At 42.2% G+C, this 15,196-nt stretch overlaps 1 protein-coding gene across 1 annotated transcript in view; it reads right to left on the bottom strand.

The window, feature by feature from the left end:
* The window catches only part of PGM5 (phosphoglucomutase 5), a 203,249-nt gene that overhangs the window by 44,740 nt on the left and 143,313 nt on the right, over window positions 1-15,196 (bottom strand). The window contains exons 8-9 of the mRNA XM_003121933.6: window positions 14,140-14,275; window positions 10,020-10,203 (exon numbers count right to left, since the gene is read on the bottom strand). Of these exons, the coding sequence (XP_003121981.4) occupies window positions 10,020-10,203; window positions 14,140-14,275 (320 nt within the window). The remainder of the gene's footprint in view (window positions 1-10,019; window positions 10,204-14,139; window positions 14,276-15,196) is intronic.

The raw sequence follows: 15,196 nt of genomic DNA, 5'->3' as shown, positions 1-15,196 counted from the left end.
AATGAATGTTAGGGTGGGTTTTTTTTTTTTTTTTAAGTCCTTGTGTAAATCAATGCAGGGAAATCTGAGAGTTGCTAAGTACACGCAGAGCTGCCAGATGTGAGCTTGGAGACGATAGGACATGTTGCAGCCAGGCGGGGAAGGAAGAACTGGACATGACCAGCAGTGATTTGGCAGCATCTGACCTAGTCAAATACTGACTTAGGGTGAATTCCAGGGGAAAACAGCACATGGCCCTGAAATCTGGTACAATGTCGCATGTACAGTCACTTGGCCACCCCAGGCATGTGAACCTGGCGACAGGACAGGCTTGGAAGAGAGACACCCTGCAGATTAACTCAGATGCTATCTCCCACAGGAAATCCCAACCATTTATCTGGAAAGCTTCGAGGTGAAAATATCGCTGTGCAACATCTGAATCAGATTTTGTAGAAGAAGGCATGCAGCTTTTAAAGCAGAAGATCTGGATTGGACAGGCATTTCTCTCCATGAAAAAAAAAAATAGCTAGAATTACTCCATTTTTCTTTGTTTAAGTCATAGAGTTAGCTGCGATCATGAGTTCAAAAGTGGTTGAGCAGGTCACCAGCTAGTCCATCAATGCCCCTTATATAAAGTATAAATAGCGCCCCCTCGGGGTGGACAAATGACAGAAAAGCATCCTTCCTCTTGGCTGGTCTGGACTTCAGCTTCTGCTTCCCTATTAGGCTCACGCATTTGTGCAGTGCACTAACTACACAGCCATACCCAGCTGCCCTACCCTTGGGATCAATTCTCATCTAGCCTTACTTTTATTTTTTAAAACCAAGCAGCACTCTTGGAACCCAACAATGGAGAATAATTATCTGGGGAAAATCAAGGTCAAATGGCTTCTTAGGTGCAGTTTTAAAACGTCCATCCAGCAAAACTCACATTAGGTGATGAGAAGGCTACTTGGAGACTAAAGACTTCTAGGCTAGTCCTCACCCAGATTCCAACTATCCAGCTTGGAACAGTGTCCAAGCTCTCACACACATTCCATTTCCCCGTGTCTTTGGCCAAAATGGCCACTGATGCCTGTTCACTCAACACCAGGCCCAGTTCTGTGATATTTTGGATTCAGACATACTTCACCCAGACAACAGGGATAGTTTCCTCCCTCAGTTCCTGTGATAGTGTGCAGCTTTTTCCTTTAATATTTATGTTTCCTGGTGACGGTTGCCCTCCTGACTACACACAGACATTAGTATTTCATTAGGAAGTAACTGGGATGCCATTCCAGAATGTTAGATTCTTATCACACATCCTAGCAGGATTGTACTAACATTTTAGAAGATAGTCCTGAAGTGATTAACTTATGTCAGGAGAAGGTAATTCATTATATCAAAACTCCACTGAATCAGAAGCAGGCAAGGCAGAACTTCCCAACTAACTAGAAACAGCATCTCCCTCTGTTGCCAAATCAGCCTACATGTCATTTTAAAGCACGGAATATATGTTTGGTCCTTGGAAGACAAATCAACAAAATCACAGAAAAAGAAGCCATTAGGAAAAACAACAAACAAACAAAAAAACCTTTTAAATCCACGGTCTTCTAGTATCCTACCAAGAGGCTCAATTATCTTTTTTCTTTTTTTTTTCCTTTTCTTTTTACAGCTGCACCTGAGGAACATGGAAGTTCCCAGGCTAGGGGTCAAATTGGAACTGCAGCTGCTGGCCTGCACCATAGCCATGGCAACACTGGATCCAAACCAAATCCTCAACCTAAGCAACAGCTTGCAGCAACATCAGATCCTTAACCCACTGAGCAGGGCCAGGGATGGAACCCATATCCTCATGGATACTATGTTGGGTTCTTTTTTTTTTTTTTTTAATTCTATCTTTTAAAAAAATTTATTTATTTTTTGCTTTTTTAGGGCCGCACCCGCAGCATATGGAAGTTCCCAGGCTAGGGGTCAAATTGGAGCTACAATTGCCGGCCTACACCACAGCCACAGCAACACAGGATCCAAGCCGCATCTGCGACCTATAATACCACAGCTCACAGCAACGCCAGATCCCCAAGCCGCTGAGCGAGGCCAGGTATCAAACCCAAAACCTCAAGGTTCCTAGTCGGATTTGTTTCTGCTGCGCCACGATGGGAACTCCATATATTGGGTTCTTAACCTGGTGAGCCACAATGGGAACTCTCCAATTGTCTTTATTTACCACAAGTACAGCGTTGAAGAATGGGCACTAGAGGTGAGAATCATAATCACAGCAACAGTAACATCCCATTGAGAATTTTATGGCCCATAGGAAATATCTTTATCTGGAAAGCTAAACAATAGTATAAATAAGGAAGAAAAGCATTCTTCAGGGCGCAGCTTAAATACCACCTCCCATGGAGAGCTTTCCAGAGTCCTTGTTTAAATTCGTTCCTTCTGCTATGCACTTCCAAATAAGTGATTTCTCTAAAGTACTGTTCAATAAACTCTGCAGTCATTACAAGTTTAACGTCAGTCTGCCTTCCCTGCTAGACTGCCCTGGGTGCTGCTGTATCCTTAATGCCCAGCATTTACTAGCAGGTAGTAAATGTTTGGAAAATATTCAGTAAGTGGATGCACCCATGAATGAATCAAACTTCTACTACCTCCACCATATTGTACAAGGTGGAAGAGGAAGGTATGTTTATTACGGGGAATTTTTTTTAAACATCGCAACTGCAAGAGCAAAAGGATTTTGAAGCCCAGATTGAAACATGTAATGACAACATTGCTGTTACTCAACATAGGCAGACTACCAATAGGTGCTAACATCCAGATTTAACTAAATTCCACAGGTGGGATAATAATCAGTCCAAATGAAGATTCTGCTTCTAGATGCGGAAACCATACCCAAGGAAACGGCATATTATAGGACAAAGAGTGTTACTATGATTGTCACTCCGATGGTTCATTGACTGGAACGTAATTAAAGTTGATGCTTGAAGGTAAAGGTTGACCAGTTAACTCTGAAGAGCGAGCCCCCACCCCAGGGTCCCAGATCTTCCAACTGACATTGCTCAGTTGCCCTCACATGAGGCTGCCAGAGAGGAGGCGCTGGTAAATTTCTCTATATCTGCCGACCAGGAGTTGGCCACACTGCGGTATATATTAAAGCACCACATGCCAGACTAAAATGTGATTTAGAGACTGCCGATTCACTTATTATTTCTAAATACAGAAATTAAAAAGCACAGGCACCCTCCTGCATCTTAAAATAACAACATTAAAAGCAAAGTGACTTCAGAATCAGTCTTCAAAGTGTGCTTTTCTCTGAACTAATTTCAAATGGTTCTTTCTTCCAGGTTGAGAACAACATCAAAATGTTTCCACGCAGTCTGCATAACTGGAAGAGGTATTAATAAGCTCAGAGTCAGCCTGACATAATCAAATTGGATTTGGTTTTCCACATCAGCTAACTGGTATGCATTTATTTACATCAGATTTTTTTTTTTTTAAATATCAGCTGAACTTTTACTTGCAAATGACTTCGGCACTCATAGAATTTAATGATTTTTGATCTTATTAAATAGAAATACAGGAGTTGGATGAGTCATAAGGAGAAAATCAGTTAACTTTTGCTCCCAAAGTGTCAGGGTTTCTCATTTCCAAGCTAATTTCCAAAATACAGGTCATAGTTCTAGATGGATGGCCCCTCCCTCCCACCAGTGGCAATACATCCTCACTCAGTGTTGGTACCATTTCTTGAGCTGTTTTTCCTTCACAGCACCAGGATTGTAGTATTCCTTCTCCCAGAGCTGGGAGAGTCTCATAATCAGGGCTACAAGGAGGAGATGGGGAGGACAATGGTAAGAGATAAAACAGGTACCAATAATGTTCCCTGAGATACTGACAGCTGTGGGGGAGGGGTAGAGAGCGAGAGAGCACCAAGCACCATGGAAAATCTTGATATGTGCACAATAAATTCTGCTTTGAGGAAAGACTGGGTCCCCCTTAATGCCTTAGGGAGCTGCCTAACCTTCCCTCATCTCTCCCATGTCTTTACAAAGCATAAAGTGGGAACCTCCTCAATTAGCCAGCAATTCAATCCAACTGCTCCCCTATTTTCACAGCAGCTGTTGGCTATTTTCCCCACTCATATTTTCCCACTCATATTTGAATAAACCATCAGCATTCATTCACAGGACTAGATTTTGCCAGAAAATAACCAGTGACATATCCTCGTGGGACTAGAGAAGGATGAGTTGCAATTGTTGAACCATGCCTGATTCAATTGCTATTTCTAAATCAGAGTCTCTTTTGGGTCCTCTTTAATGGAAGGCACACATCAACTTTTCTCTTGGCACCCAAGGTCACAAAAACATCAGACACGCAGAGGCAGCCATAGTAAATTCCATGAGACCCAACAGGCCACACTGAGGCCGATGAGGTCCTTGGGAATTCATGTCAGAGGTTGAGTACTTTGGGTTTTCTCCTTGCTCCTTGAATGACCCTCCCAGGATCTCACAGGCAGGATAGATTTTGCTGAGCATTTCCACAGCAGTGGAGAGGATGGAGGACAGGGATGGCTTTTCACCAGAATAGGATTTTAATGTCATTTTGGAGAGAGAAGCATTTTCTTTTTTATCTCTAGAGATACATGCGAAACAGCTTTATTTTTTCCCACGGTCTGTTTCCTGATTTTGACCTCAAATCAAGGACAAAAAGGAGACAGGGATGCCTTAAAAAAAAAAAAAAAAAAGAAAAAACTTTTTCTTTCCGAAGCAAAGTATGTGTGTGCTGGGGGTTGGATTGCGGGAGGCAGAGAAATGTGAGTTTGAATCAATTCATAAATAACTCAGAAAGTGAAAGAGCCTTCCCATATCATCATATGACCCCTGGCAAAGTTGTATGTTGTGGTATGTTTTTTTCCCTCCTGCTTTTCTTATCATTCATGGTACATTAAATGCCAAAATGTTTCTTTCCCAAGGATGCTCTTTTAACATAACATATTTTAGTTAGCCATTTATTACTGTTTATTATGTGCCATGACTATTTACATGTATTATTTGATCAAATTCTCCCAATAGAAGTATAGCCACAATTTTTATTCCCATTTCCACCAACAAAAGAGAAAGGCACAGGGAGGTTGCATTAACCTGCCTCAGATCACCCAGCCAGGAGATAGCAGAGCCAAGAGTCAAACCCACAACTATCTGACTTTAAGACATTTGGACCCTTCCTTCAAACTGATGTAGTCAAGTTAAGGATTCTGATAATGGGGAAGTAACTGATATTTCTTGAGCATCAAATGGGCACTAGCCAATGTACAAGGGGGCTTTGTAAGTTTTTCTCTTCAAACCTTCTCTATAACCTTATATGGTCATTATTACCCGCATGCCCCCTCTCCACCCTTCATCATGTTATGGTTCAAAGAGTCACAGATCCAGGCAATGACAAAGTCAGCCTTCAAACTTATGTATGTCTGACACCAACATGATAGAACACGGGAGAAACCATAGCAATCTGCTTCCCATAGCTAGCAGAAGCATACTTCTGTTTCTCCTTAAAGAAGTTAAGTCTTCTTATATCTTAATTTTGAAATAATCCATAATATAGTAGGTTATTTTTTTTTTTTTTTTTGTCTTTTTGCCATTTCTTGGGCCGCTGCCGTGGCATATGGAGGTTCCCAGACTAGGGGTTGAATCGGAGCTGTAGCCACCAGCCTACACCAGGGCCACAGCAATGCTGGATCTGAGCTGCATCTGCAGCCTACACCACAGCTCACGGCAACGCCGGATCCTTAACCCACTGAGCAAGGGCAGGGACCGAACCCGCAACCTCATGGTTCCTAGTTGGATTTGTTAACCACTGAGCCCCAACAGGAACTCCGCATAGTAGGTTATTTTTAATTACACTATTCTATAATTGAAAAAGACACAATAACAAGGGTTAGTGAAAGTATTCAGGAGTTCCTTTCATGGCTCAGTGGTTAATGAACATGACTAGTATCCATGAGGACATGGGTTCGATTCCTGACCTTGCTCAATGGGTTAAGGATCCAGGATTGCCATGAGCTGTGGTGTAGGTCGCAGATGCCGCTCAGGTACTGTGTTACTGTGGCTGTGATGTAGGCTGGCAGCTACAGCTCCAATTTGACCTCTAGCCTGGGAACCTCCATATGCTGTGGGAGCAGCCCTAAAAGGACAACAACAACAAAAGTATGCAGAAATTTGAACCTGTATACATTGCCAGTAGGAATGTAAAATGGTGCAATTGCTTTTGGAGGCTTTATGGTAGATACTTCAAAGGTTAAACACAGAGTTACCACTTGACTTAATAATTCCACTCCTACCCAAGAGAACTGAAAACCTATGTCTACATAAAAGCTTCCACGAATATTCACAGCAGCATTATTCATAGTAGCTAAAAAGTAGAAATATATCAAATGTCTATCAACTGATAAATGGATAAACAAAATGTAGTTTAGCTGCACAGTGAAATATTATTCAGCAATAAAAAAGAACAAAGGAGTGGGAGGGATCAGGAGCTTGGACTTATCAGACACAACCTAGAATAGATTTACAAGGAGATCCCGCTGAATAGCATTGAGAACTATGTCTAGATACTCATGTTGCAACAGAAGAAAGGGTGGGGGAAAAACTGTAATTGCAATGTATACATGTAAGGATAACCTGACCCCCTTGCTGTACAGTGGGAAAATAAAATAAAAAAAAGAAAGAAAAAAAAAAAGAACAAAGTATTGATATATAGTACAACATGGATGTACCCTAAGTCATTATGCTTAATGAAAGCAGACAATCACAAAGGACCACATATTATATGATTCCACTTATGTGAACTTTTCCAAAATAGGAAGATCTATAGAGACAGAGAGTAGCTCAATGGTTGCCAGAGGTTGGAAGGGAGGTGATAACTAAATAGTACATGATTTATTTGGGAAAGAGTGATAAAAATGTGCTAAAATTGGTTGTGTTAATGATTGTACAACTCTGTATATAGTACAAACCACTGAACTGTATACTTTAAATAGGTGAATTACGTATGTGAATTATAGCTCAATAAAGCTGATAAACATTTAAATTTTAAAACTGCACCACTAAAAAGCCAATAGTATGCATTTGGTAGGCTCTCAAGAAATAACAATTGAATGAATGCACCAAGGCACTTCATGATTATTTAAAAAATAATACTAGTTTATTTAAATTCAAATATATCTTTAGGAATGGATAGTTTATTTTACAATAATGTTGCACAAAGTATGCTCCAGACTCAGCTGTCCCCAAATTCGAATGCTGATAATACTGACATCCCGTAAGAACTGAGATGCAGGTCCCAGTGGTAAAAGTTTGGCAATGGCCTCACTTCTGGAGGAAGTCCCCCTCTATGGCAACAGGACCAACAGTACTGAAAGAACCATCTGAAACTTGCTGAAAACAGGGATGCTGCTGAGTGTTAACTGTCTCCCCAAACCTTCTCTGAGCCAAACCTGGACCTGCAAGCAGCTTTAGTGTGACTCAGGGCCACCAGCTAATGAAGGTATCACTTGGGTTCTGGAATCTGGGAAGATGAACAACTACCTTTCCTTTGTTATCAGAGAAATGCCCAAGAGCAGGACCTGGTAACACTTATCTATTCATACATAAGCCACCTTTTAGCTCAGATTAAATAGTATAGAAAAAAATCAAATTCCAGAGTGAAAATGGAAACCAGTATTCAGGTTTGAAGGGTAGGGGGCATGGAATAAATCAAACTCCGAACTTGGGATCCAGCTGAGGAATTAGACTGATGTGAACGGTTAAAGAAAAGCCAAAAAAAAAAAAAAAAAAGTATCCAAATGCTGAGTGCATTAAAGAAGAAACAAGGGAGTTCCCATCGTGGCACAGTGGTTAACGAATCCAACTAGGAACCATGAGGTTGTGGGTTCAGTCCCTGCCCTTGCTCAGTGGGTTAAGGATCCAGTGTTGCCATGAGCTGTGGTGTAGGTTGCAGACGTGGCTCGGATCCCGCGTTGCTGTAGTTCTGGTGTAGGCTGGCGGCTCCGGCTCCAATTGGACCCCTAGCCTGGGAAACTCCATATGCCACGGGAGCCGCCCAAGAAATAGCAAAATAAATAAATAAATAAATAAATAAATAAATAAGAAACAAGATAGTGGATTTAACAGCAAAACAAATGAGCTCAATAGAGCTTTGCATGAGTAGATAAAGTCTAGAACCTACAGCCTACTTGACAATCCCTTCGAGGAATGGTTTTCAAGCATTCCTCATTGAGAAACAAAAACCTCTCAAGGATGCTTTAGAAAGCACATATTTTAGGATTCTTGACTTCTACAATAACAACAAAAACAATGAGCCCTGGATGAGGGAAGTTTGTTCTGAAGGCCCTGTATAAAACAGAAGTGAAAATATGGTACAAAACTGAAAAAGAATTATTGAAGCTCAGAGATGCCATGCACTGGTTCTTGGCTTCACATCTCTAAGGGTTCACTGGTATTATTTTGGATAGAATTCAATCCAGTCTACAAGAAAGGCTCCCTGAGTGAAACAAAACAAAACTATAAATATTGTAGTGTGTATCCCTTGTATGAAGAACAGCTAGGAGTTTTTGTATATTTTATTTCATTCTATTTTTAAACAGCTCTGTGAGATCAATGTTTTACAGATGAGGAAGAAACCACGGCTCAAAGAAATTGAACAACTTTCCCAAAGTCACACAACTAGTAAAGAGCAGGGATAGAGAAGTTCCCGTGGTGGCGCAGCAGAAACAAATCCGACTAGGAACCATGAGGTTGACGGTTCGATCCCTGGCCTCGCTCAGTGGACTAAGGATCCAGCACTGCTATGAGCTGTGGTGTGGATCTTAGACACAGCTCGGATCCTGCAACGCTGTGCCTGTGGTGTATGCTGGCAGCTGCAGCTCTGATTCAACCCCTAGCCTGGGAACCTCCATATGCTGCAGGTGCAGCCTTAAATAGCAACAAAAAAAAAAAAAAAAAAAAGCAGGGATAGGATTAAATTCTGGGTCTTCAAACTTTGTAACCACTATTTTCAAAGTGATACTGTAATGAAAGACTGACATTTGATAGAGATGAAAGATCACCATAAAGCTAAGCAGACCAGAGAGAGAACACCAGAAAAGTAAAGGAGGCACTGGCTTTGGAACATCAGCAAGTCAGGTGACCCTAGGACAAGGACTACGTACAAAATCCTACTCAAAATGAAAATATCCATCATTATATCTAGTCCCCCCAAGACCTACAGCTTCTGATTTATTTTGCTGTCTTGTACTGAATGAGGCATAAAAAGACAAGAATTTGGGTACTTTAGAACGGAACGTCTCTCACCATTACTCAGAGTATCTTATTTAGACTATAAATGTAAAAATGTGCTCCCGGAGTGGCTGATATTGCCATAGCCAATGAATAAACAAAATCGAGAAGAAAAATAATTGTCATAGCTTTCAGCATCCCTTACACAATTTACACAGATGAGATCATAATAGAATCTGTGGCTGATTGTACCATTTATCTTTCATAATAGTTCTCAACCATAAATCTTCCTTTGGGGTTTATGGGGCAAGTTTTCCAACTGTTTCTCCCTCTACCAAGAATAACAAACCCCTCTGGCTAAACGTCTATCATTCCTCAATGACATAAGGTAGTAAAAGGTGAAACATCCGCACACGGGGTCCCAAGGAAAGGGATCTTTTGCTCTTGGAAACTTTTCTGAATCTGCAGGCTGCAAATATTTCAGAAAGAAATGATGGATCTAAATCTGTTTAGGGTATTAGCCCATGAGTTACCAAGTGGATAGGGAGCCAGGGTCCTGTGTTTTAATCCACCCTCTGCCGTGAAGTAGGTAGGTAGCCTTTGCCAAAGGCTTTCTCCTTTCCTGGCTATGGGGCTGTCATCTGTAAAATGAAGGGCTCTGAGGAGATCATCCCTGAAGGCCCCTCCGGTTGTAGGACATTTTACACCCCTGTCACATCCCCACCACCCACCCCCTACCCCTGTCCCGATCTGCTTGATAACCTGTTCTGGCAATTTCCTAACAAGTACCTGTTTCTTGGTCACGGTGCCATCCACAGGGTCCACGTACTCAAAGCTGTCTGTCTTGGCCACACTGTAGACATGGCTCCCCACAGCAAACTGCTGGCCGATGAAGGACTTGTCGGTGACCAAGGCCTCCAGGTCCCTCATGATGTAATACGTCGTCTTGGGCTCTAACCCCTCATAGTCAAACCTGGCGAGGGAGGGCAGGACACAAGATAAATGCAAATCTCATCAGAGAACCAGCAACTGGCTGAGCCTCTCAAGGTCATCTAATCACTGATTTTGTTCCCATGGAAGAGCCACTCAGATAAGCACCCTGCAGCTGGTCTCCCCTCTCCCCCTTAGCCTTCATAATCCACTCCCTACACAGCAGCCAACACCATCTTGTAAACATCGAATCATGTCGATCCTTTCCTTTGAAACCCTCCCAAAATACCCATCCTGTGGATAATGAGACTCCAAACCCTAACCACAGTCTCTAAGGCACTTTGGGAGGGACCTGCCCATCTCCTTGACTTTATTTCACTCTCCCCCTTGTTGACTGTGCTCCAGCCACAAGGGGCCTCTTCTCTGGTCCTCAGAGACACGGTGCCTTTTCCTATCTTCGGGCCTTTGCTCTTGCTACTTCCTCTGCCTGGTACAATCTTCCCCTGGCTACTCATAGGGCTGAAACAATTTTCTTCCTTCAGTCTTCAAATTTAATGTCATGTCCAGAAAGTGACCTTCTCTGACCAGCTCTCTAAGGTAGCTTCCCTCTTTCTCTTCGCATCTCTTATCATTCTCTGTACCTTCTTTGGTAGTTACTGTAATCTGTATTTACTTTTTTAAATATACTTGTCTCCTTTTTTTTTTTTTTTTTTTTGGACCGCATTCCCAGGCTAGGGGACCAGTTGAGCTATAGCTGCCAGCCCATGCCACAGCCACAGTCATGTGGGATCCAAGCCATGTCTGTGACCTACAGCACAGCTCACAGTAACGCCAGATCCTTAAACCCACTAAGAGAGGCCAGGGATTGAAGCTGCATCCTTATGGATCCTGGTTAGGTTCCTTACTGCTGAGCCATAACGGGAACTCCCTTGTTTACTTATTTTTAATTTTTGCCCATGAGAACTGTAAACTCCAGGAGGGCAGAGATCTTACTTGTTTTGTTCTCTGTTGCTTCTGGTAAATAGTGTTTTGAAAGTAGTGGAATGAAAGATGGGAGGAAATGAAGGAAGAAAGGAAGGAAAAAGAGGAATTCAGGCAGGGGAAGAGCAAAGGAGGAAGGGAACTCGGTGTACCCTAAAAGTCTCTTGGAAATTTGGAAAAAATATTACAGTTGTTCCGTTAAAAAAAAAAAAAAAAAAGGTTCTCTGAGCCAAGAACATCAAATATAACAATGGGGCTGGGAGGTGATTGGGGGGGGAAAAAGACTAAAAATAACACCGATCTCATTGGTTGTTGGGGGGTTTAAATACGATAATGCATATCAAGTAGTTGGCACAGTGCCAACTTAAACCTATTAATTACTTTTATTCTTAGTCACTGCCATGAAGAAACTGTAGCGCCTTTCCCTATATCAGATGATTTTGACCAAGTCCTAACAGCACACACGGAGTAGAGGGTGTATGTGTAGGGGGGAATCTGTTTAAGGAGGAAGCCCCAGAAGGGGCAGCAGTGCCCAAGCGCTGTGGTGAGATCTCACATTTGGTCTCTTTAAATAACACAGGGAAGGAGGTGAGTTCTCAGAATGAACTGAAAGAAGAAAGATCTGATTTAGCAATAGTTTTTTCCACCCCAAATCTCATGAGACTTCCAGAAAACATCAGAGTGTTAGGCAAAATGGAGAACAGGGAACAATACCATGTCTAATAATGAGTCCTCTGCACCCACATCCAATTCTTTGTCTCCCTCCTACACAAGGTGTGTCCTCCCAGCCTCACAGACAAAACAATAGGGAACTCTCTCAGAACATTCTTTCACAGCAGTGTGTGGGTCCTAAGCCTCGATTCTCTTTAAAGGTCGTTTTCTGGGAAGGTGAAGACCCAATCAAGCAGAAAGAAGTAGGAGGATGGGATAAGAGGGTCAAGTAGGAGACAGGCATTGAAAGCGACTTAGAGGTTGAGAAAATGCACTAATGTCACAAGCCACATTCATACACCAACAGGTTCTAGCATGACCGTCCCCAACAACCCCCCCTGACCATCACCACCACCAGCAAACCTTCGAGGAAAGAAATTTTAACATGAAGACCCCCTGCCAGGGTCCATTCATACAGGGAAAATCATCTGAGTTCTCAGATACAACTTCAGGCTCAGGATGAGTTCAGCCAAAAGCACTGAATTCTCTTCTCCCCACCAAGAAAACCGTCAGGCTAGAAATCATTTTCTTTCACAAGCACTTTCAACCTACTTTACCCAGAGGCTGAAGGAAATGTTCACTTTCCTTCTACCTATTCCCTCCTCCCTTTTCCTTTATCTCTGTGATCTTCTTGGACAGGAACCTGAAACATAATTCAATGTCCTACAAGAATTTAAATCTACATTGCCTTATATTCTCTAATATGGTATTTGTTATGAAAAAAGTAATTATCATGTAAGTTCTTGGCCACAAAAAATGAACTATATTATAAATACACTTATCATAACACCATGTCTTCAAAACGCTGGCAGAAAGTTAGGTCATCATCCCACAAATTACAAAGAACACAGCCCTGACTCAAAGGGATCTCACTAAGCCAGAGGTTGGCAATCATAATATATTTTATCAGAGTGCATTTTTTGGAATAGTTTCAGGCAATAAAAGGATTTGCTGTGCTAATGAGACCCTTTGGTATGCCAAAAAAAAAAAAAAAAAAAAAAAAACCAAAACAACAACAAAAAAAACCCCTGACAAAACCCACAAGAATCAAGATTTTTGGCATTTGTTACAAATACTAGTGAATCAAACAAGTTCCCACCCGCCTTGAGAGCCCTTGTTTTACAATACAGTGAATAATTTGAGGTGGTTTGCAGGCTCTCACACCCGCAGCCTTCTTAACTAAACAAGAGCGAAGAATATTATGGTGTTGTCTACATTTTGCAGAGCACTGTAGTCTCTTTGATTTTAATGAGTGCCATCATAGGCTCCCTTATTCTCTGATGTTTATCTAACTAAATGACCTCTTAAGAGAAGAAACAATCACCTTATAAGGGAAGTCTAAAGCTTTCTTTCCTCCCATAAGCTTTTGAACTGCAACCAAACATCCAAAGTAGTTAACTACTCACAAGCAAAGCAAATGAGCCACAGTCTCTGTTTTTAATACACAGAGATCCTCTAAGACTACCCAAAGATGGCCTGCCCTATCCCCGTGTTCTCCACAGTTAACATCCTTTCTGAACACTGCTCCCCATAAACCCTGGCTTGGTACTAGTTACACACACCTAGAATATCCAGGTAAAGCATATCTAGCAGGCAGCTACACAGCCAGAGGACTCAGCCTCCCTCGCTTGCTTCAATAACAGGAAAGTGGTTATTGAGCCCTACATTGAAGCTCTTAGCACTGACCTTTCTCGGACAATATTTCTCTTTTCTGTAACTCCTTTTATGGGGGCAAAACTTTAGCAAAATCTGGGGCTCCTAAACCATGAGGTCTCTTCTGAGGGCACCAGCTTAGGTGTCTTGGTGACTGTTTGGACCATCATTTGGGGAGGGGTAAGACAAAGGCAGAGAGAGGATTACAAAATCACCCTGACCATTGCCGCTTCTGTCTCTTCCCCACTTCCCCTGATAAGTATGAGTGGAAAAGCAACAAGGGAAGCCTATGGCCTGATTGTACAACTCTCATGGCCACCAAAGGACCTTTAAAGGCTCTTCAGTTCAGGTTTCCTCTTGGGATGGCTGCCCACCTCATAGACACTGACGAAAACATTATACAGGGATGTTACCAGGGGAGGGGAAATGTGTGTCCTCTAGCTGGTACTCTTTCCCACCATCCCCAACCATCTCTCAGGGCTTCTATAGCCTCTGTGTTCCTCAGCTCTTCCTGAAAGGTGCCTCCTTCCTAAGGTTCTAGCCCACTTTGAAAAAAACAAAACAAAACAAAAAAACAAAACCTTCTCCAACAGCAGTTCCCTGGAGTCCATATGGAGACCCTGGCCCTTCTCACCTGCAATAGTAGTGGCGGCCAAATTTGGCCCAGTGATCTCGGACAATTTCCTCCACACTCTGCTTCCGGGCGGCGATAATGGAGAGCCAGACCAAGACAGCCCAGAGGCCATCTTTCTCTCGGAGGTGATCAGAGCCTATGGAAGAAAGAAATGTTCTGCTCAGAATTTGTACATGGGAGAAAAGGAGAAACTAAATGAACAATAAAGACCCATCAGCACTCGAGTGCTATATTGAACTGGTTGGATATATTTATCTACTGTGTTTGATACACATCCCATAACATAGTTGCATTTCCAAGAATATGCAACCAAAATTCAAATAATGTAAAATAATATCGAAAAGCAAAATCCTGGAAATTGTTGAAAGGATCAAAGAGCCAAGCTGACATCACATTTAACTAACAGCATCATTCATTAGGTAAATATTTGGTGAGCCTTACAATACACCAAGTGTTGCTTTGGGCACTAGGGACACACGAGTGAACGAGATAGCCCTTTACTCATGAAGTTTGAATTCAAGTAGGCGGGGACAGGCAACAGGAAAGCAGACGAAAGAACAAGACTTATCTAATAGGGACAAGGGCTATGAAAATACTTAAAATGGGTGATGGTGTCACAGAGCACGACATCAGCAAAGACTATGTTACTAGAGTAGCGTAGCTTACCTAGAAGGAGGTTGAATGGTATCCTCCCTGCCCCCACCAAATATATGGCCCAGAGCCTGTGAATGTGACCTTACGTAGGGCAACAGTTCTGCAGATACAATTAAGTTAAGGAAGTTGGGATGAAATCAGCTTGGATTATCCAGGTGGGCCCTAAATCCAATGACAAATGCTCTTAGAAGAAGAGAAGACAAGGGGGGGAGAAATACAAAGTAGCAGGTTATATGAAGACAGAGGTTGGAGTGATGCTGCCATAAGCTGAGGAATACATGAGCCACCAGAAATTGAAAGAGGCAAAGGAAAGACTCTCCGCTAAAGCCTTCAGAGGAGCATGGCTCTGCCAACACCCTGATTTTTAGACTTCCAGCCTCCAGGACTATAGGAAAATCAATTT

The sequence above is a fragment of the Sus scrofa genome, chromosome 1 (assembly GCF_000003025.6).
Source record: "Sus scrofa isolate TJ Tabasco breed Duroc chromosome 1, Sscrofa11.1, whole genome shotgun sequence".
Lineage (NCBI taxonomy): Eukaryota > Metazoa > Chordata > Mammalia > Artiodactyla > Suidae > Sus > Sus scrofa.
Note: the sequence above shows the minus strand (reverse complement) of the source record. Positions and strands in the feature narration are given on the sequence as shown.